Genomic DNA, 24,385 nt, shown 5'->3' on the forward strand with positions numbered 1-24,385 from the left:
TACGCAAGAATAAAAATGAACATCAAGAACAAGTTCACTTCTCTCTCAGTGCATATTGGTTGAGTTTGCACCCCCTACTTATAATCCGCTAAAGCACTAGCTGGCAATTTTGCCTATTTAATCTTGGAGCCCTAAAATGAACAATACAAATACTACATAACATCATGAGCGAGGGGAAGAAATCCTGTGCCGTTGGTGGAACACACATAAGCATACTTCTACTATTTATTGTTGCTGAGGCTGAAATGGCGAATGTAGGGCAAGAAAGCAGATCTGTCTTGCCAATTAGAATCTGAAAATAAATGGCAAGCGCTTTATAGATGCAATTTTGCTAGCCTTTACCTATCTCCCTGAGCAGTCCTCTAGATCCAGGATCAAGATTATATGTACACAACACCAGTCAGAAATGGCTAATCATCTCTTCATACTGAGATGGATAGACTAGCTAATCCTAGTCACTACAATGATGAGTGGCTCAGGATTCAATCTAGCAATTCACTTGCTAACTTGCTCCAAGAGTATGGTCCTACAGACATGCTTTTAATCTTTATAGCATGGTGTCAAGATCTTTTTTCAAGCTGGGGTGGTTTTCTTCTAGCCCTGGAGAGTCCACCAAAGCCTTGATTATCTCCTCAGGGGCTTTCTGCATCATCTCTTGACTCAAGCAGTTATCTAGAGTGGAGGAAGCAGGGAAGTATTCCAGTGCAGGGCCACTGCTGGCCAGCTGCAATAGCCAATTTTTGGCACCCAAAGGCATGGCTATGGCTGTTGCAGAGGCTGTACCCCAGCTGGCCATACTTAGACTGATGCTATTGGTAGCGGCGTGGGATACTAGACCACCATAATAACAGCTCCCTCCTGTGCTGGTGACACGGGTCTTCTGCTTTATATCCAGTAGCAAATTTCTCCGGAACCAAGCTTTTTTGATTTCAGCCTGGACCTAGGGACAGAGACAGATCATCAAAGGAATGCAGCTTGGCTAAGGTCAACGTGTCTGTTCTCAACTCTGAATATGTGGTAGAGGCAGCATTGGCCCATATAAATGCTCAGGTGCCCACTCCTCTCCCCATCCTTCACTTTTTCTAAAAACTCCAGTTTGTGCATATTTTTCCAATTAGAAAGTGAGCCCTAAATTTCAAATCAGATAACAAGAAAAACTATGAGGATGGAATGTTACCCCAAGTTATGTTTAGATTTGTCCTTTAAAAAGGTCAAAACTGAAGATTAGTGTGTATTTTTAAAAAATGAGCATGACTTGAGTAGGCTTAGTATATGCAACCACCATTTTTGGCTAAGTTCACACATGCTAAATGTGGCTTGATCAACTATGATTTATTGTGGCCTGGTTCATACATAATGCTAAGCCAAAACCCAACAGCAAACACCCTGGCTTAGCACAATGTGACATTCTTATCCAGCATTTCTCAACCTTGGCAGCTTTCAGATGGGTGGACTTCAACTCCCAGAATTCCCCAGCCAGCAAGCTGCCAAGGTTGAGAAACACTGTTCTAATCACTGAGTAACTCCACAAACCAAATAACTGAAGTTTCTGGACTGCCTGTGAAGACTGGAGGCACTGCGTTACATTGGTTCCACTCCTTCATGACTGGGCAGGCCTAATCAATAGTGGGGAGTGGAGGTGAGAAGTCAAATCTTTGACCATTCTTGTGTGGGATGCCGCAGGGCTCATATACTGTGTTGTTCTCCATGTTGTTTAACATAAATAAAACTGTTGGGAGAGGTCATCTATTGGATCAGAATGAGATATCAGATTCACACCCCTCCCAATGTGTGAGGAGATTAGGGGTCCAGAGGCAGACCTTTTCAGTGGCTTTATGGCATAGTCTCCCCCGTGCCCCCCGCAGTCAGAATGGTCCCATTTCTGTTATGCTTTAGAAAAGAAGTTAAACCATCCTCTTCTGCCCAGCCTTTGGAGAGTAGGTTGTTTTCTTATTGTTCCATGGTTAGTTTCATGCTTATGCTGAAATTGTTGTTTTTATGAAGGCTCTAATCCTTTACATTTTTAGGATTGTGAGCTGCCCAGGATCTATGAATGGGATGGAATACAAATTTTGTGAAATAAATCAGCCAATGAGAAAAGAGGATGCCGGGCCAAAGAGCATGGCTTTTGGGAAAGCTCTCCATTTTGGAAATTTAAATATTTCATGCAAAGTAGTATCATTTTTCTGGGAGAGAAATATAAGCCAGATAAAGGAGGTGGGGGTTAATAAATTGGTGGCTGCACTCAAAAACCCATGCAAACCCTGTAGAGAAGAACCCATTTTATACATGCTCATGCTTGTGCCTGGGTAGATACAGCCTCTAAATCCATGTTCTTACCTCACCATTGCAAAAGCAGTAAATAAGAGCCACGAAGAACCCCTGCCCAGAGACAGAGACAACCATAAATGAGAAATGGTTGGAACAAAGTGGTTCAAAAACAAGACTCCATAAGCATAAAGACTTACCTGTAAAGAATTGAAGAGCATCTCATAATGCATCTGTATTTGCCAAAGTGTGCTGGAGACAGCTGTGTAAGGCGTAGCCATGAACACCACATAATGGACACCAAAGAGGGGCATCAGGACTAGCGTTGACTTCAGTAGTTTTCTGAAAGGGAGGGGAGGAGTATTTTCATGCTATCATACCACTTCCTGGTTCTCTAGAAAAGTGTTTCTCAACCTTGGCAACTTTAAGATGTATGGACGTCAACTCCCGGAAGTTGGGAGTTGAAGTCCACACATCTTAAAAGTTGCCAAGGTTGAGAAACACTGCTCTAGAAGATGAAAAGCTTTTCCTTTGTTGAACTAAACAAAGCAGAAACCCTGCTGGGGAATAAGTCCAGTGAAAGGATGACTCTTAAAAAGGACTGGGAGCTTGAAGAAACAATTACAGTAGTAAGCCAAAACTGCACTATGTCTTCCTGCCCTGCAGCAGGAGAGCAGGACCTGTTGACTTATACAGGGTTACCAGAGTGGGTCAGCCTGGAATTTGCACTCTTGCTGGAGAAGCATTAAGGGGACAAATGGGTGCTTTAAACTTCCCCCTGGGATAATTCAGCCTGATGTTTGTGTTTTATTAAGAGGTGAATTTTTTGCCACTTTAAAACCTTCCCACCAAAAAAAACCAAAATCAGTCCTGCCTGCTCTGGATAGCTCTGGGGGCTACAAATGAGAAGCAGGAAGGCTGTATCCAGTCCATAGATAACCCAACCCTGCCCTAGATCCAATTCTAGTCAGTATAAATTGGAGTCTGTTTAATAGTTCTTGGTATTCTAGGGGTTTCTTTTTTAAAAGAAAGTTGTTGCAAGGATTGGTGAGATCAAGTAACTGCCTATTCAAGATAAACCACCATGACTTCACACAAGGTGGGGTCTGAAAGATTCGTCTCTTTACTGTTAAGCAACCTATGGTGATGAAAATACAATTAAAAATGGAGGTGATGACTATATTCAGGGATGTTAACAAGGAGGGAGAATTTCCATTTCACTTCTGTTTAAAAAAAATGAAACAATTGTTTATGGTAGAGCTAAAAGAGAAAGCCTGGTTCAGCTATGCCCAAAAACATACCTGTACTGTTGTCGTGGATCTAATTTCCCTGTGTTTGTTTCCCATAATTTGGATGCAAGGACTCTCACGATGTTGAGGAAGAGAAAAAAGTTCACCTGCCAGCAACAGAGAGAGACTGAGCCAGACATTCTATATACTGGTGGAATTAGGCAGTTGCTTTTTTCCTCTGTATACTGTATAACAGTCTATTCTGATGGCTGTTTATCTCTCACTTCAAACAATTAACAGATAAACAAGTCTACATCTTAAAAAACACAACATCATTCTATAATCCAAAGAGCGAGCATCAAGACTAAACGAACTCAATATAGGGGCATGTTCCAGAAAGGCCTAATTCTTAGTAAACAGTACAGATCCAATGGGCAACTCTAAAACTTAAGAGTAAGGGATACTTACCAAATATGCTATCTGATATTTTAAAACTAATTTTAAGCCACTACAAAGCTGATTAGTAATATAGCCACAGGAAACCTCTATTACCAAATTCCCAGCCACTCTTTGCCCTTCTTACCATGATCGCTGCTAAGATTGGGACCTGGTAGATCCATTTCATGTTTCCAGCACTGAGGTCCCAGCATCTGACAAAGAGAGGTTGCATTCAGCCGTAAAGGGTCTAGCCATATGGTATCCCTCGACTTTTGAAACACAACTTTGGGAACAAACTATTTGATGTTTTGTGATGCAGCATATTGGTCACATTACTGGGTCAGTTTTGGATTTCTGGCTTTTGGAATGTTTTAATTGTTCCAGGCTCTTAATACAGGTAGGCCTCGCTTAACAACTATCTCCTTTAACAACCGTTCAGAGTTATGACAGTGATGAAAAAGTAACTTTGCTATCAATTGTCACATTTACAACCTTCTCAGGTCTGTAAAGCAAAGGAAAGCTGAAGTAAGATTGTTTCACTTAGTGATCATTTTGCTTAATGACTGAGTTGCTGGTCCCAATTGTGGTCACTAAATGAAGACTATCTATATATGAATGTATAAATGTATCTGATTCCATGGAAGATTCATATCAGAGAATTCTGGAGTTTTAGAACAGATTCTTTGTCCTTAGATCTCATAGGGCTACTATATCTGGGCTGCAAAAATCTGAAAGAGGCATCAAAGCATTTTCATTTTTCTATATTTCTTTGGTTGTGAAGGTTTTTGCAGCTCAACTGTGGTAAGTTTAATATCTGGGCAGTCTTCTCTAATCTGGTGTGTGATCACAACTCCCATATTCCTAGCCAATATGACCCAATAACCCATGAACTGATGCCCTATTAAGCCTAGCCCAGCAGGGTCAATATATTGTAGATCAAAAAGACATTTAAGATACTGTTGGTACAAGTTTTGCCTTTTAGAGAACATGCCTTTTAAAGAATGGTGCATTTTTATTTCTATTTTATCTTTAGACATTAAAATCTAGTCCCCAGTCTTAATGAGCCTAAATTTGCCATCCTCCACATGTTTGGAAGATGCTACTCATCAATGTATAACCAGAGGTAACCATGCAGGACAAGAATTCCTGGAGTTCCATTGAATTCATTCCCTTGGGGAACCCAAGTACTCAGAGCTGGTGGGCATTTTTGGCATTTAGAAATCCTGTTTTGGGTTCTTATACACAATGGCTGCTATCAGTTGCATAGCACCAATTTTACCAGGATATGACCTGCCACCCTCTCCCAACTATCTCATATCCCTGTTTCTCTTTTTCCTTTTTCTGGCCAGGTGGACTCACTTCCAAACAAAGCACTGGACTACCCATTGGGTTTACCTTCTAAGAAAGCTTATGGGCTTCTTCAGGGATTAAAAAAAATGATCCTGGAGGATGGTACATTGCTTTCCAATATTGATGTCAATTATAAATGTCATCTATCTACACATGTCTATCTGTGTGTAAAAAATTGGGAGTGGCAGAGAACCTTTGGGTTCTAAGGGAAGTGTCTGGGATGCATTGGCACTCTCGAGTATCTCGAGAGTTTGGAGATTTCGTCTCTACTCCCTTCCTCCCTCCCCCTGTGGTGAGGGTGGTGCAGTGCAGACTTGCTTCCAATCTTTCAGAGTAAGGTTAAGCAAAGTAGAAGCTACGTACTGTGTATCTGCCAGAGATGCTCTTACGCTGGCCCAGATGGATACAAAGACAGCAGGTGCCCCTCAAAGGAAGAAGAAAAAGAAAAGCAAGAAGAAAGAGATCTGGGTTTCCAGTGATAACTTAACAGGACACCAGGGGGGAAAAAACAGAGCAACATTATGCCTATCCCCTCAGCCTCTATGATGGGGTGTAAGGTGGAGAAATAGTAAAAAGTGGGGAGATCAAGAGCACATAGTAACCAGGGGCATCCTCAGGGGGATCAAAAAAGAAGATGGTGATGATGACCTTGTGATCAAAGCCTCACCCCTTTTTACATGCGACACATGTAAGGCTTTTAATTGCACAATCATGGATGCCATTTTGACTTTTTGATCTCCCCTGCTGTTGCCACTGAGGTTACAAGAGTTTAGAAGCCTTTTAAGTCCAGTGGAGTAAACTCACATCCTTCAGTGTCTCTACATTAAGCTGCTAAACCAGTTTGTAGAGCTGTGCAAGCTAAGTCTAACAGCAGAGGAGAAAACATGTGAACTGGACTGTTCTTACCCCATCCAATGAGGGTGAGGGCCCACAAGTAGCTTTTGTTGGACAGGAAAGCCATGAAGATTAAGCTGTGGAGATAGAGGCCTTCCACCAAGATCCAATAGTGGTTGGTAGCCAGGAAATAGAGGAAGACAGTCACTGCTACTTTGCAACCTGCCTGGAAGAATGGAGAAACACACCACGTGCCCTTTAGCTAAATTGGCACAGCTAAGAGTTTGAGGCTGCTTTCTGGTTCTAATACTTCAGCTTCTTGTAATCCTGCATGCTCCTATAGATACAGTGCACGTTATTAAACTCTAATACATATAAATGTGTCTTACTGGATCAAACCCAACTCCACCACCATTTTGTCTTCAGCATCAGGCAGTTGACAAGAAGCTCATGCAAGCCATCTAATGTCTTTCTCTGGTTTACTTTAAGCATTTGATACTGCCGTGCTGAATGCAGAATTTCTATTAAAATGTTCTGGCAAATATGAGTAGTCACAATTTGTACACCTTATTAATTGTATGGCTCTGAATCTAATGCCCATTAGTACCCAAGACTTCAGGAGAAATAGCTACACACTTGCAGGACTCACTGTGCAACCTTGGGAACATTGCCTTAAGGATTTTGTTGTCTTTCTCCTTTTATGAATAATGGAAGCTATAAGGAGTTGCCTTCTATGCTTTATCGTGAGAAGAGTAACCTAACTATTAGTGACCAAGAGCCATTCTTTGAAAATAAAGCAAGGCTGAGGGCTTCAAGGATGCTGCTGAACATACTGTTTGATCCAACCGCTATGGTTTATTCAACAAACAGGATCAAAACAAATTGGCTTGATGCAATGCTAGGTCACTGGGGAAAGGAATCACCCCTGGTCCCAGGAATTTACCAACTGGGTTCTGGGTCCCAAAGTAAGGGTCAGCTCTTCGGCATCCCAATCATGATCTTGTCCTTTCACCAGCCCTTCTGGTCGGGAGGTAGAGTATAACACTATATCTTTCACAAAGATGCTCCCAGCTCGGCAGATGAAGGAGGCAAAAAGGTGGAGATGGATATAGTTCCGACTGCAATGAAGTCGCCTTTAACACACAACACACAGGTAGGCTTTATTTTACTCATTAATTACATTTTTAATCTAGCCCTTCTTCCAAGGTAACATATGTGATGTGACATCCCTCCCCACTTTACTTTCTACAGTAGTCTAGTTTAACTGAAAAAGACCCAGGATTCCTTCGCTTCAATGCCCAGAAGGGACTGGCAGGTCATAGCCATTCAACAGTATTGGGGGTTCTATATCACAGGATCAAGCTTTCACTAAGGATGTGTTTTAGACTACATCACTTATGAGTTGTAATGTGTTACTTGTGAGTAGAGTATAATGAGTAGATAAAATGAGCCAGCTAGGAGGGGTGGGACTCTCTCACTTGCTCTATTTCAGCCAGGTTCACTTATAATAAGTGCCCTTTCCCCTTCCAATTCTTCTCTCTTTGCTCAAGTTCAGCTTCAATGAAAGCTGCTGGTCCTCTCTGAATCAAGGAGTGAATCCATTCAATAGGTATCTGTTCCATTCTCTTTAGTTCTTGCTCAACTTTTACTCTCAGTGCTATATGAGTTTTCTTGGGAACACAGGTTACCGTACTGCTTTTAATCCTAAAACAGCCTTTGCCTCAAAATCTACAACTTGGAACTTTAACATCAGATTAGTATCCTGATATGTACAATTAACTTCACATTTTACTATATCCTGCAATCTTTGTCCTATGTCACTAACCTTACATTTGATGTTTGTAATGTTCTTACTTGAGAACATTTTATACAGGTTATATAGGTTTTATACAGTCTATAAGACATACAGTAGCATTTGCTTCTGCCCCAGTATCAACTGAAGAGAATAAAGAAAATTATGGCTGAAGGAAAGAGTGAACAAGATGAACTGGCTAGGGATATGCTAGCATTGCAAAAGTAATATATAAAAAGCAGGACACTAAAGAAGCATGAGTCCACACTGCTCAGATTCATCTAAAACTAGGAGAAGTTAGCATCAAATCTGAAAACAACATGCAAGAACTTCTAGAGTTCTGTTCCTACTTGGTTCTTCAGCAGAAGTACAGTATTTACAAATCCATGCCCAAGACCCACTATCATCTTGGGTTGGTCTATCACTACAACAATCAGTAAGAGAAAGCCGTGTTGTAGTTCCGTAAATCAGTGGAAGTCGCTGATAAAAGGATTGTGTTGACTGAGTGACTAAAAGCAAAGGGAGATAGGCCCGCTAAGAACGAAAAAGAAATAAAGGAAATCAATGGATTGCTTCCTGAAATTAGAGATAAAACAGAAGATTCAACAGAGTCTTGAATCAATGTAAGGGTGGATAGAAGAAATTACAACTAATTTAGTGGGAGCACAATTGTTTACAGTCCTAGATGCAAATTCAGCTAGATGACAGGAATTCAGGTAATGTAAACGATTATTTTTGGTACTTCTTCAGCTCTAGAAACATATCAAATAGTAATACAGCAGACTGTAGAAAGCTTAGAAGGAGTATTGTGCTTTATTGATGATGGATTGATACAGGGTAAGGATAAGCAGGAACATTTGCTGTATGGAACTCTATTTTTTAAAAAAATAAAGGATTTGGTCACTAACTGGGGACCAGCAGCCTTTGCTGAAGCTGAACTTGATCAAAGAGAGAAGAGTTGGAAGGGGAAGAGGGGCATTTCTGATCAGTGAACATGGCTGCAATAGAGTCATTCACATATGCAGGTACACACAGCGCTGGTTCCTTTTGTCTGCTCATTACACTCTACTCACAAATACTATATTGCACTTCATAACAATCTGTGTTTCTCTGTAGGATAAGCAAAGTTCAGACTTAGAGACAAAAATACACAATATTAACACAATAATTTTTCCCCCTGTGCTTTGTTTATGAAAATTTCTCTGCACTCAACTTCCTTTTCAAGTCAAGGACGGAGACTCTGTAGAACAGTGTTTCTCAGCCTTAGCAGGTTTAAGATGTGGGCATAACTGACTAGGGAATTCTGGGAGTTGAAGTCCACACATCTTAAATCTGCCGAGGTTGAGAACACTGCTGTAGAACAACTGACCTCCAAATTCTGGTGAACGATAGTTCTTAGCATCTCACATTGGCTATGCTGGCTGGGAAGGAAGCTGCTAGGATGTATAATTCAGCAAGATCTGAAAAGCTGTATTTCCCTCTTGCAGGCTTTAAGACTTAGCTCTCCCCTCACATTTTTCAGAGCCACAGTCTAGTTATCCCACCCCCCTGGCCAAGTCCTGCTGTGCTGCCTCATTGTGATGGGGGGGGGGGAGTGTTCCTGGGAAGGATGAGTGAAAAATGTCACAAGTGTATGCCAAAAGTATATATTCTCAGCAGGGTCACCCAAGGCGTGAAGGTCACTCCAGCTGCCCAGCTAAAGCAAGCAGGCACGTATACTGGGCAACAGCAATATAGGAAGAAGCTGGAGGCAGATGATCACTTTAGTGACAATGGCAAAAGTATCACTACATTCTGTATGGGAGAAGGCAATGGTAAACCCAGTTACACAAATGCCTTTATACATGTATTGCATGCCTGTTCTTACTTTCATTATTGTGTGTGTGTGTGTATACACCCACACACACAATAATGAAAGTAAGGACAGGCATGCTGTTCTTACACACACACCAAGTTGATGAGTACACATATATTTTGATCACTTGGCTATTATATGTATATGTATAAAATAAAAAAGCAGTTAAAAAGAAATTGTGATTTCTAATGAGCCCTCTCCTTTTGACATGAAACTGTGTTGATGGGTAAGAGAATAAAGCAATGGATTGGAATATAGAATAGGTTTCTCCTCCTTACTTGAAGAAGCAAAGGATACACATAGCAACCACAAGGGAGGCCAGGGAGATGGAGTAGCCAACCGTGTAGATGATGTGTAAACGGTCAAACACCTCCTAACGAAGAAAAAAGAAACACATCTGCATAATTAAACCTCTTTCAGGTCACCATGCTAATTTGATATCAGAAAAAAAGTCCCACCTATTTCATCTGAGCAGAAACAGCAAAATGGAATAAATATATTGAAAATCCAAAAATCAAGTCAAGGGTAAAGTCTCCTCAAAGTCAAGCTCAACCTATGGTGTCCCTAGCAATGCATTCACACAGGTATTGTGGCAACAATATGGAAGCGGTTTGTTACTATTGCCAACTCCTCCTTTGTGTGTGTGTGTGTGTGTGTGTGTGTGTGTTTGTGTGTGTGTTTTAACTTTTCAGTCTATCTACCAAGGAAGTTCCTCATGATTTTTCACCCAAATACTAACCGGATCTCATTGTGCTTAACTTTTCAGGAGCCAGCAAAGTGGACTAGATGCTGCAGCCCAGCTGGGCAACAGATCAAGTAAAAAGGCCTTTTTCTGAAACAAATGAGCGTTAAACAAAACAGTTTTTCTCAGTTCTGTACAAAATAAAAAGGAAGCCACAATGTAGAGGGGATTCCTAGCAAAAGTAGTTTTTACAAGTTATTATAGATCAGCAATCAGTAATAATGGGGGAAACTTGCCTCTTCAGAAAAGGGTTACCATGCGAACATATACAATTTATGACTTTATCAGAAGTGCCTCTTGACTTATTAGCTTCCCTTCTAGAGAAGAAGAGGCAACTGTAGAAAATACTAGCTGGGCTTGAGATTTCTATTAACAGAATTTGGCTGGATTTGTTGCAGAATTGTTAAGATTGTTTGCACAGATTTCTGCCTGGATTAAAAAAAAAAAAAGAACTTAGCTCTTAAAGGAATGTGGGTTTTTAATTTCTATTTATTTTTAGATATAAAAATCTGGTTCCCAGCCCTAACAAGGATAAAGTAGCTGTCTTCAACTTGTTCTTTGGAAGATGCTACTCCCAAATGTCCAACCAGGCATAACCATGCAGGACAAGAATTCTTGGGATTCAATTGATCATTGACTTACTATTATTCTTTTAACATATATATTATTCTACAGTAATGTAAATGCTTTATATTGCAAAAAGTCAGGTTGGCAAGGAATCTGGCAGGCACCATGCAAGGAAGTCCATAGGCACGTTGCCCTTCTTGATGCCATATTGGAGGGTCCAGTTTAATATTATAAAATTTAATATTAAATTTTAGGGCCCCCACATTCTTTATCCTTGCCTGAAACACTGTTTAAAGGGCATCCCTCCCATGTCTCTCAGAGAGCAAGTGTGATCTCAGTGTGACAAAAATGTGTAGTCCTTCTTTAAGTGATCTGTGACCTGCCTAACTGAGTGGGGTAAGATTTACACTGGGTACTAAGTTCCAGATCCCTAACATAGCACCTATGGGCCCCAGTCTGCCTGGCAACACCAATCTTGATGCCAACCAAACTCCATGCCTGACCTGATAATTTATTTATTTATTTATTTATTTATTTATTTATTTATTTATTTATAAATAATATTGATTTTTCATTTGAAAAACTAAAATGGAAAGCCAACATGCCATGAGGCAATGCACCCGCCTCAAGCATAATCTTTATTTCCAAGATTGCTTTCAAGGAGTAGAATGCCTTGTTAAAACATAAAAAAATGATAGAGAGTGCAGCATCATTCTCTATCAAGTTGAGCCCATTGGCCCAAAAAACTGACTGAAAAAATAATCTGAACATAAGAAGCTGTTCCATGAGAGTGTTCATAACATAGCCCCAAAATTCCTAATGTGCCCATCAGTATATAAAGGTTGGGCACACTGCTGTTAAGTCATCATATATGGTTTAATAGACTGCGTGAATCTGACCATCAAGGCTGGTAAACCATAGTTTATAATTTAATGTGTGATCACCACCAAGGTCCCCTCCCTTCTTGAATAATTGCTTGGATTTATCTTGGCTGGCCAAAAGGATGAAGGGGTGCTCCTGGTCCCACAAACCTCCATCATCCCCTGCCTCCATAATTCCTGCTCTCCCTCGAGATAATTGCAAACTTTCACCTTTTCTTGATTCTGCCGTTCTGGGGCAAAGAAGAGGACACATTCTGTGTAATTGGCCCAGGTCTTGTTCATATTAGGGACCAATTGCCAGTTTCCAGCATCATCGCAGTGTCTGTAGGCACGACCTGAAATAAAGGACAGATGGACAGAGACATGAAAAAACAGGGGTGTCCACAGGTACAGTACCAAAAGTCAAGATGGCGGCTATCATGCTGTGATCAAATCTCCTCTGTCCTTTATGTGTGTCACAACACACATAAAAAACAAGTGGAGCTTTTATTGCACTGTCAGGACCACCATCTTGACTTTTTGTACCATACTCTACAGACACCCCCACAAAAGACCAATCAAAGCAGTCAAAGCAGAAGATGCTAGCAAGGCTTGCCAATAGCCCATTTTTACAAAGGCCACTGGCTCCAGAATATATAAAAAGGTAAATGTTAATTCTTCATGACTCCATGGATACACTGGTGTAGCTCACTTGGTAACAAAATGGAAATGCTTTGCCATTGCTTTCTCCCAAAAGGTTTCTTTATCTCAGCAATCTAGTCTTCAGCCCTTCGATTTCCTGGCGATCTCTCATTCAACTCCTAGACAGGTCCAACACTGCTTAGCGTGTTGACATTAGCCAAGGTCAGAGAGGTGCTGCTCCTTAGCTGGGTTGCAGAATATATGAAAGAACAATAAACCAAATGTTTCTAACTCCAGGTCAAGCAACAGTGGGGAAGGCTATCCTATCTCCAGCATGGAGGCACAGTTCAATTTCCAGTTGACTTGGCTTCTTGTAGGGAAAGGAAGAACGCCATTTTGCTCTTCTCCGTGAACAACACAACATCTTGGCTAATCTGCTTTTGAGAGGCTTGATACCATTTTTCCTCCCCAGTAGAAAAGAATGCTGAAAATGCATGCTCAACATGAAGAATGCTGTCCTTCCTCCAGCCAGATGCCCTATAGATATGTTTGACTTACGGTAGCTGGGGGATGATGGGAATTGAAGTCTGACATATCTGAAAGGCTATATCATTTGGGGACTGATGTAGACCCAGGGACAGCCATAGGGATGTACAGTATATGTAAAGATGGTGCATACAACCACATGAATGAAGCCCATCCCTTTTTATGTGTGTCATGCAACAGATATAAAAAGGGGCAGGGCTCTGGTCACACGGTCTTGCATGCTACCTCCTCTGGACTCCCCTGGGTAGATCAAATTTCTTCCGGCACCTGAAAGCAACCAGGATAATTTATTAGCTTTATATACTGTCTTTCTTCCAGAATCTCATAATAGCATCTACTGTATTTCTTCATCTGAGTTTTCTCCACAGCAACAACCATATGAGGTAAGGCTGAAGCTGACAAAATATGATGGCCCCAAACCATTCAGTGAACTTCCATCAAGGTGGACTTGAAGTTGGGTTTCCTCAGCCCTAGTCCAATTCCTTATCCATACCATCACATTCTTCGCATCTAAAAAATAGACTAGCTGTATTTGACTTCTAGCCAGATTTATGATATAATTTATTGCAAACTGCTTTGAAGGTCTTTTTTTGTTACAAACAATGGTGTCCCATCTAAATAATTGTTCAAAAACACTCTCAGAGGACACCATTTTTTTTAGGACCATAACAGGAAAATATTCAACACCTTATGTCCTGCCTTCTATAATTTCAGTGTCAGATCCCCTTGCTTTTTAAAAATCTGGATGCTAAATTCGAAGATGCAATTAAAATCTCAGCTGTCCCCAAACAGCTAAAACATCTTAGGCTTTTGGGGGAGGCTGAGATAATAAACCTACCATGATGATTGAAGTCATAAATGTAGTCTGGGCAAAGAACCACCACTTTTGTATCTGGGAGACTTTCCGGCCAGCAAATGATTCCATCCCACTCAGGTAAACAGTGACCATCTAACAAGGAAATGACAATGTCATTATTTCACAAGTCAGGGGGAAGAGGTATAGGAAAGAGAGAAACAATCATGAATGGAGGGGCGAAAGATTTAAAAATGATGCAAACAACAGCCAATGTGCCTCTTATTTTAGTGCTGTGCTTAAGTTGGGCATCTGGCCTATATTATAGTTCTTGATTTAAAGGATATTAATCCAAATTCTAACATGGGACAATAAACAGGAGGCCTTGAAATTGCTCATCAAGCAATGGTTAGCAACTTTTTCAGATTACCATGTGCCACCACATAATCTTGTGACATCTTGGGTGCCCAAAAAACTCAAAACACCTCAAATCTCATGCAAAACACTAAATCTTGGGAAATTTCAGTGATCTCACCCCAAGATCTTGGAAAATGCCTTTTGAGAATGTTGATGTTTGTTGTGAAATTTGGTGTTCTGGCACAAAAATCTCATAAGTATCCCAGCAATCCTGCAGAATGTTGTTTTTTTTAAAATTAGTGTTGCAATTTTAATGTAATTTGGGGAGTTTGCAAACTCTCTTTGAGGTGGTGACAGATGACCTGGTACTTATAAGCATTATGTTGCTAACATCTACCTATCAACAGCTACCCAGGTATTTATTAGATTTTTATCCTGCTTTTTTTCAGGAACTCAGGCTGGCGTACATAACACCCCCTCTTCCATTTTTTTCCCTACAACTGAGGTAAAATGGTCTGAGGTAAATTATGGCCTGAGGGAAATTATGGCCTGAGGGAATTAAATATTCCCTGAGGTATAACGGTCTGAATAGGATTTGGAGCAGGCCAAGAACAACTGGCACGCATCCACAGTTTTCCCATAATGACAGCAAATCTTGCATTTCTATTTGAACATATAGCCCATTTTTCTATAGCAATATAAGACAAAAACTGAGTACCTTGGATTTGCTCCTTCTGGGCATTTATCTGATTATGACATGCTGATTTTGCTTCATTCAGCAAATAAATCTGTTCTTCTTTGGTTAAAACGTCATCAGTGTCCACCTGCCAAATATAAGGAGGGAGAGATGAGATGCTGAGGCCCTGTCCATCCAGCCACGTCTGCTCCTTCTTTCCCAAAACTGGGTTCATGAAATATCATTCCACCAGACTAGTCCTGGGAAAGAGATACACAACTTTATTTAACTGATTTTGTTTCCTATAGATGTAGACTTTGTATGGACAAGTACAATAAAATATGGGACTCATTTATACAAAATACAGTAGGTTAAAAAAAAATTAAAAACATGACAGTCATATAAATGTATTGGAAATATATGCATACTAGAATAATATTTGCATTAGATAAGTATATATAGAATTGTAACTGCTTATTGTTATAATGACATATCAACATTTTTTTGTTATATTTCTTTCACTTTTTTGTTAAAGCACTTCCTCTGTGTTTTTTTTCACCCCTTTCAATAATAAAAAATAAAAATTAAAAAAAAACTTATTTTGTTTCCAAAACAAAATAGGGTGATCGTGTCTGCTCTGCAAGATCTTCTGAGGATATTGTGCCACCTCAGTTATCAGATCAACACCAAGTATAATATAATAGTACTTTATTGTCACAGGCAGATACGTAAATAGAGGCATAAGTGAGTCAGATAAGGAGCATGAACAAAGCTCAATCCTTAATAGTAATCAGTATTCATTCATTCATTCATTCATTCATTCATTCATTCATTCATTCATTCATTCATCATCACTCTTTGGATACCTAGTCCAAAGTGAAGATGAAGCAGGATAGAGAAAATGGGTTGGTACACAAGGTGTCCCATGACTACAGATAGAACCACCTCAAGATGATATTTCTATAGGCAAGAAAAAATGGTAGCTTCTGCTGCATCCAGCTGCCATGAGTTTTCTTTCATTGGGCAGCTCCCAAATATGGAAAATCCCTGCTGTCTCTGTTATATCTTCTGATTTAAGATGTCATTGCATTCTAGATCATTAGCAAGAAAATCACCCTACATTCATGAACCCCTCCAACTTCTGACTGGTTCCAGGAGTTGAGTAGCAGATTTTCTGGAACCTGGTGTTGGTGTTAGCAAAATTTGAGAGTTTCTGACTCTCCCCAGTTAGGATTCAGTCCAGCAGAAGATCAGACATGAAAACACCAGTTGAGATTTTAAAGTTTTATTGAAAGTGGGCCAATAGAGTCAGCTGGGGTCTCCCTTTAAGGCAGAGAAGAACTCCAGTCACACCCAAAGAAGATTTTATACATGTTTCTTACACAGAGATACAGCAATTAACAAATTGATTGGCTAAAATTGGCATAAATTTGGGATCCTCCTTATTATTGGGGGAAACTTATCTTCCCGATGACTATTGGTTGCTGGTCAAAGTTCAGGGCACTCCCTTTGATCTTCTGATATTTATTGTTTCATGGAATGCAGAGGTATTGCCAGAGCAGCTAAAGGGTGTTCTGAAGGCTATCAGATTGGGGTCACTTCCTCCCATATCTTTATGGCCTCGACACTTAAGGAGACGGGATGTCTGCCCAATGTCTTTCAACAATAACAGAAATGAGGGAAATGTGTGAAGGTTCATGAACATCAGTTTCCTTGTCATCCCTTTGGCTTCCAAATGTAAGGAAATAAAGATGAGAGAAACTGAGAGCCCTTTTTCATAAGGTTTCATTGGGAGGTCTGATATGTACACTTACAGACCTTATACATGGGTCTGTCTCTTATGTATAAGGAACTATGACATTTGGGACAAATCTTTTTATGAGAGCCTTACTATCCTCTTCACAATGTCTCCTTGCACATTTCAGGTGGCACCAATTTCTCACAACAGTCTAGAACAAGATCTGGTTGTTGCCAGTCTATACAGCTTCATTCTCTTTCCCAGTGTTGGCATGTATCTAATTCCTGCGTAGACTTGACTTTGTTTTTTTTGTTATTCACAGAGGATACTTAGGAATTGCCTGAGAAGATACTCTTAGACTCACTTCAGCCAGTTCATAAAATTTCCATTCATTTCTTCACAGACATGCTTAATATGGCTGCACCTATAAAGTTCAGGACCACATTTCATTGTCCCTGTAGTCTCTGCTGCCTAATTCATAACAAGACTATGTTAGACAAAGAACTAAGAGAGTGAAGTCTTGTCCAATAACTCAGCTGGGCAAACCTATCATTTTTCTCCTGTTCTTTCAGAAATTAAGCAGGGTCAGGGTTGATTAGTAGTTGGATGGGGGACCTCAGGGAATACTAGGGCTCTATGCTAGACAGGGAAGGTATATAGATATATCCTGGAAGAAGGGAATGGCAAATAACTTCAGTCTTTACTTCCCATAAAGCTACACAGATGTGTATGAAGTCACCAGGAGTCAAGCTTTATCCCCTCCATCCTTTATTTTCCTTTTTTATATCACATTTGTTGATTTGTTTACATTAATTCATATACTGTCCACCTTCCAAGACTCTAGGAGGTTTGCAACAAGATTAAAAGCAAATATATAAAGTTCTGTTCATTGAGGCATGTCATTATTGTATTCTGCTAATTATTTTGATTGCATTGTATGGCTGTAGCAAATAATAGAAATAGTTGTATATTGCTATGGATATCAATATGGCTATATTGTTCCATATATTCTTTTTCTTGCTTGTTTGTAGAAGGCATGCTTGCGGAGGCTTTGGGGAAGCTGAACTCCAGCACATCTGGAGGAATCTGGATTGGGAGAGGTAGAGATTGGTATAGAGGATGGATGGATGGATGGATGGATAGATGGATGGATGGATGGATGGATGGTTAGATAGACAGAGATGAGTTGAGAGGAATATAACAAGTAAGCAATCTGAGAATGGCTGTTGAAAGATGCTCCCTTAATTATGAGCCTTAAGCGATAGTCCAGGGAAGCCAAGCTTTTTGATGGCATCAGATGTGTGAAAAGCAATGTCCAGGGCATGGCTATGAGATCGCATTGTGTTAGTCAAGGACTGGCTCATTTCCTGCAAAAAATTGTCAGGAAATGGAAGAGCTGCATAAGATAAAGCAAGGCAGCACCAGAGACCATTCAAGTGGGCCACAGTGACGACAGCTGCAATTAAGTTCCTCATCTGCCCAGTTGCAAATCTTGATAAAGACTTCCCATTAATGAAATTTCCATTACTTCTGCTGTAGCTGCTGGGGGGGTAGGGGAGGTGGGGGAGCTGCAGTAGGGCCCTGATGGAGCCCCAGCTGCTAATGAGGAGATGTCATCAGGGACAATGCTGCCAACTGTTTAGCACTGGGAATAAAAAGCAAGCTTTTCAGATCGGAGCTGAGCAAACTGTGAGTCATAAAATCAAGAGCAGATAGGCATTAACAGTTTCATACTTATCTTGGAAATCATCCTTGCAATATAAGAAAATTTATGGGTTCCAGAATTGTGATTTGGGGGGGGGGGTTAGTTGTGGGTAACATTTAAATTGTTATAAATTTTTGAAATGCACTGGCTTTGCATATCCCACTAAGCTACATTTTGGCTTAATTTTCTTAGTGTATTATGTAAACCCATTACAACCTTTAAAACAAGGTTTACAAGTAAGATGTATGAACCCAGCTAATTGTCGCCTATTCAACAAATCATGGTTAAAGCAAGCCAGAGCTTAGTGCACCCTTCCCCAACCTACTGCCCTGTAGATACACAAAATAAATGCTTCCATTCCCAGAATTCCAGCCAGCTGCAGCCCCAACACTTGTGGAGGGCGCCAGCTTGGAGAAGGCTGGCTTAGAACAACATATGAACCTTGCTTCATGATCATCCAGCAACAATACAAGCACATATCAAATAAAAATGCAGCAACAGTCATGATGATGATATTAAAAATCTATGGTTGCCATAATTATGACACAGGGTTGGATGGAGGAAAGAATGTCCAAGGTGGCCTCCATCAGAGATGCCGAAGATTCCCTTCTAGCCTCTGAAATTCTTCTGCTGCAAAGTCTGCAGTTCCTACATTGCCTTGTTACACCTCTCACCCTCTTAACACACAGTCATTCCCCACTCTGTCTCAGATCACATAAGGATGTATAGCAGCCGAGCCAGTGGAGAACAAGGCATCTCTTGTCTAGTGTAGCTTTTAACAGCTCTGTACTAAAGTTAACAAGTGACGGTTCTGCAGTCCAGAGACATACAGGGCAAACAGAGAGGGGGAATTGAGGCAACTGAAAACACTTGTGTTATATTCAAGTCTACCAGAGAACAGAGTTGGCTGGTAACCCCTTCCTCTGCCCCCAAGGAAATCCACAAGGAAGGGGGGGTTACCAGGATTATTTCATCACCTCTCTAGAGTAGTGTTTTTCAAACTCGGCAGCTTTAAGATGTGTGGACTTCAACTCCCAGAATGCTGGCTGGGGAATTCTGGAAGTTGAAGTCTACACATCTTAAAGTTGCCAAGTTTGAAAAACACTGCTCTGAGGACCTTGCTGTTTTAATCCCCTAGTCAGCAGCCATCCCATCGCCCTAGATAGTTGTTGTAAGAACTGAAACTTTAACAACTGGTATTGCTTTTGTTTGTTCTCTCCTCCTCCCTCCCCATCCCTTTTCCTTGTGGGACAAATGTAAACAGGAACTATTAATGCCTGTAAAAGTGGGATTAACACATATTTCAAATACATCAATAAATAAAATGCTTGCACTTACCTCTTTGTCTATTTATCATTTTTGTGGATATCATTTATGTGGATTGTGTTTTAATTTTTATAAGCAGCAGGAAACTTAAAAATAACAGATGCTTTGCATTTAGGAAATCCCAAGATCAGTTGCTGTTGTGGCTCATAACATTGTTAAAGTATCTATGTGTATGAGTGACAAGCCAGGAGGCAGCAGTTCTCAGGGCAGAGATGTCAATTATGTCAAAAACCAAACAAGTGAAGTGCCAGGCAAAGAGTCCATTGCATCATGGAAAAAGTGGAAAGAAGAAGCAACTTTAAACTGCTGTGAATCTAAGAAGAGAAATAACCCCTTGTGCTCATGGAGGGCAACAAGCAGTTCATTATGGCCTCATTGTAGTTTGCAGTACAGTAAAGATACTTCTGTATCCACGCTGGGTCATTTGTCTGACAGACTTCAGCTAAATCTGAGCCTAGCGGCCTTGGTAATACATGTAAGGTATGACTCGATAGGCTCTGAGCCAGATGCTCCTCCATCATGTCCTTTACAGAGACTCTAGGACAGTGTTGTCCAAACTTGGCCACTTTAAGATGAGTGGACTTCAACTCCCAGAATTCCCCAGCCAGCATGGCTGGCTGGGGAATTCTGTGAGTTCAAGTCCACTCATCTTAAAGTGGCCAAGTTTGGACAACATTGCTCTAGGATGACTCTTATCTACCACATCCTGAAGATGTTCCTGGGCAGAGAGCATAACTTCTATTTGTCACTCCTCTCATCTGATAAGAACCCAAGTATATTCAGCCAGGGTGCCCAGTTTTGCAACTGTTTACGTGCTATTCATCTTGAAGTTGAAGATTCTGATTCATTTACTTACTTGTATTTTATATTATTTTATTATATTGTTACTGTACTTTTATCCCTGTACTTTTATATCCTATATTTCATTCGTATTCCTTGTTATATATATATTTATACTTACTACTTGTAAATTGACATGTATGTATATTTATATTCACTTATTTTTTTAGGTTGTATGGCCTTATGCCTGTAATAAAGTGATTTTATTTGATTTTGATACATGTAAGGTTGGAGGCACTGAGATGTAGTACCAAATCCTGTTCTGGGGAGCAGGAGAGCAGGATGAACACACATATAGCAATATAGAAAATATATTTATTATTACCATTCTATTTCTCCAGGGAACTCAGGATGGTGCATGTGGATTCTGTCTCACAGTTATTGGAATTCATTGCAGTCAGATGTAGCCAATCAACCAATCATGGCCACCAATCTAGACCACTGTATAAATAAACTGGGCAGATTCATGGAGGAAAGTTATTAGTAGTGGTGACTACTTAATGTTTCTTTCAAATCAAACTTGACTTCTGATAACTTCATGGACATATCCATACAGTTTTCTTGACAACAATATGTAAATGTGGTATTGTAATACATACATATTTATTTACTTGATTTTGCAAATCAAGTAAATGATAGACTCCTTGCCTTCTAGTCAAGCTCAACTCTAACTGAATTCCAAGGTTATATCCCATGAAGATTGTCATTGTCTTCTTCTGGGAGCCCTTTTCATATTCCCATTCTAGCCTTCATGAATTTTCTGGATGCCCGTCCACATACTAACCAGATCAAATTTTACTGTCACCCAGCTGTTCTGATGGCTGTTTATTATTTCTTGAATCCCAGACAGCATTAGTGTAACCTATCCATGTTTGTGGTCTGGACTGGATGGGCTATTGGTTCATTTAGCCAGGCTCATCTTAGATTCCTACATAAAACAAATCCTAAGATTATAAATCTAAAAATGGATTAGATGCACCTTGGAAAATAACCTTGACAGAAATCCCAGGAAGATCCTCCTATCAGTATAGATATAGACAGACTTCACAACTATTTGGGACCTATTTGTATGGAGTTTTTTTCCATCAGAATCCCAAAATAATCCAGAATGCCAAATAATAAGGGAGAATTTACACATAGATTTTTTTTAAAAAAAGAGTACTTCCCCACAAGTTCTACCCCCTTCCTCTAGAGTGATTCCTCACAACAACCTTGTATGGTGTGTTATAATGAGGTAACATGATGGGATCAAAGTCATTCGTTGGGTGATTGGAGTCATACATCACTCAGACAGAGATAGAGAATTTCCAATGGCTAGAGTGGGGTCAGTTGGGTCTTGATGCAAAGAGGGTAAGATTAGGATTTTCTGGTTTTAGGGAGGCATTGGGAGGGTTTTTAAAAAAAAAATTGTTAGGGCTTTATTAGGACCTACATTACAATTTTTGAGTATTTTCATTGAGTATCTCAAAAATGGTAGGAAACTATGCCACCAGTGTTCAACAACTGTGGCCAATGATGACTCTAATAAACAAAGTGATTTTTTTTCTTTTGGATGATTATATCCTATGAATTTCATGTGGTTTACAGAACAAACCATGGCTAAAAAAACCCAAAATCTATGAATCTAGTCTTAGGGCATCATGGCAGAGCAAAGACTTAAACTTGGAATTTCTTAATCCTCGTCTAATATCTAGCCATATATTTTTGCCTCAGGGAATACAGAAATGTCTTTTTCAAATCATAGTAAAACCTCTCTGGTAAAGCAAACTGCAGCTAGATAAATGCAACTCTTACAATATTTCTGGGATTGTCCAAATGTGCACAATATACATGTAGCAGACTTTGAAAACCATAGAAGCCACACCAGTAGAAATTATTAATAGCAAATTAACTTTTTAGAGCCTCGTTTGGGGGATAAAAAAATAGGTTCAGTTGTTTAATTCTATTGCTTAAAACAGTGTCCCTTGTTTCCTGATGATGTCTATATTCATATATGTTAAGCCAGAGTTTGTTAATCTTCCTGTATTATTGGACAGGAAGCTTAAACTTTGGTTTACAAAGCACAATTCCTGTGTTAGACAACACACTATGCAAAGAACATTATGGCTTAGCCACATTGTAAAACAGCCAGTAGCTAGATACACATCATGGTTATATCACACTAAATAATAGTTTGCTTAACTGCTTTATTGAACAGACTACAATGGGCTGGATTGATCCTACCCATCATGGTAAGCCATAACTATGATTTATAAACTATAGTGGTTATTATTTATTTATTTAAATTTGCTATGGGTGCCCACTCCAGCACACTGTGTGTAGCTGACAAAATTTTAAAAAACAATAAAAACAATGAATAAAACAACACAGACAGTCTGGACTAAAACGATCATGACCATAGTTGGGATCACACCATATGCAAAGATATTCCATAATGGATTTAATGGTGTAAGAAAACAGATAGAAGAAAGGGTGAAGGGAGACATAGGAGAGTTATTTATGGAAGACAACATTGTCTTGATTTGTGCTCCTCAAAAGGGCACCTTATAGCTGACTTGGGCATACAATTCTCATCTTTCCCAGATACTACCCCTACTAGCTAGGGTGATGGGAGTTGATGTCCCACATAGTTGGAGAACCCCAAGTTGGGGAAAGCTGAGCTAGATTCCCTGAAACATTTCATAACCGAGGCAGGATGATTACGAAAGTAAAATCTCCACTGGCTGTACCCCCCTGCCCAAAACGGTATTCATGTTTCCTATAAGAACGTCCATTTCACCAAAACCATGGCAAGAAAATACTTTGTCCCAGCAAGAGAGAGGGATTTTTCACATGCTTTATTGGCTTACTCTTCAGCCATCTAATTCAAATATCCTGCTGCTGCTCTAGAATGAAATTACGGGTAAAATGCATTAGCAACATACAAGTTCCCCTGAAATAAATAGGAGCATTACCCTAAAATAAAGTTGGATCAGCATAAAAGGACTTGTTCCCAAACCCCATTTCCGTGGGACTGCTTCTGCCCTTCATGCTCAACGTCCCAGTTTGCTGTGCCTAATGCTTGCCAGATGAGAGAAAGAGAGAGAGAGATTGAAACTAGAAAGGGCTTACCAAAGCATAGACCGCATTCAGAAAGGAGAAGCAAAAGGCGACTCTCAGGAAGCTGCTTACGTGGGTCAGTTCCTCCATCCTCCTCAGAATCTTGGTGCCATCCAAAGTGGGAGAAGATTTTTATTGTCCAGTGTTGGATCCTTTCCTGAAGGAAGGGAAAGTGTTTTCAGCGTGTACATCCAAACTGAAGTTCCACAGATCTAGCAAAATTGGCATCCAAGTTCATGTCTTCATCCACTGATTAAGCTTCTTGAGCAGCCTCCTTCAAGAGCTTCAGCTCGAAACGGTCGGGTCTCCCAATCTCTGGGACATCAGCATTCATTTAGCTGGTAGATGGTGCTGAGGCTGGTGTTTAATGATGTTCAGTGTTCCCTCTGCTTGGTGACTTAGTCTCTGCTCTCCACTTAATTGGGATGTATTTATGACTTCTCCTGCCAGCCACTCCTTGCTCCTTTCCAGAGCTGACGGGCAGGGTCTGGCTAGCTGATTCCTGGGTGATGTTCCTTAGCTTTGCAAGTTCTTTGCTGAATTGGTTTTCCCTTTCCAGTCCAGCAAAACCCTTTACCTACTCTCTGTCTCTTTCTCATACACACTCAGGAAAAAATGAATGGCAGTGTGAGGTTTCCTAGTTTAGAAATTAGAGGCAGAGGTTTCTGCCTGTTTATACATGAAATGGGATGGTGTGCTTCAGCCTTCCCAAGCTCCAGAGGTCATTG

The 24,385-nt window shown here is 40.2% G+C and overlaps 1 protein-coding gene across 1 annotated transcript; it reads right to left on the reverse strand.

Annotated features, from left to right (window-relative positions):
- Positions 1–505: 505 nt before the first annotated feature.
- Positions 506–23,747, reverse strand: LOC103062956 (parathyroid hormone/parathyroid hormone-related peptide receptor-like). The gene is made up of 13 exons (XM_007434005.2): positions 23,670–23,747; positions 14,992–15,097; positions 13,962–14,072; positions 12,167–12,291; positions 10,045–10,139; positions 7,063–7,252; positions 6,192–6,345; positions 5,649–5,709; positions 4,081–4,147; positions 3,570–3,664; positions 2,469–2,610; positions 2,341–2,382; positions 506–940 (listed from the first exon to the last, which is right to left on the reverse strand). The coding sequence occupies exons 1-13, from the start codon at positions 23,745–23,747 to the stop codon at positions 548–550; spliced, it is 1,659 nt and encodes a 552-aa protein (XP_007434067.1). The 3' UTR covers positions 506–547.
- Between the last annotated feature and the right edge of the window lie 638 nt (positions 23,748–24,385).

The sequence above is a fragment of the Python bivittatus genome, unplaced genomic scaffold, assembly GCF_059951505.1.
Source record: "Python bivittatus isolate LINGU-HERP-01145 unplaced genomic scaffold, Pbiv_v1 ctg000410_np1212, whole genome shotgun sequence".
Lineage (NCBI taxonomy): Eukaryota > Metazoa > Chordata > Lepidosauria > Squamata > Pythonidae > Python > Python bivittatus.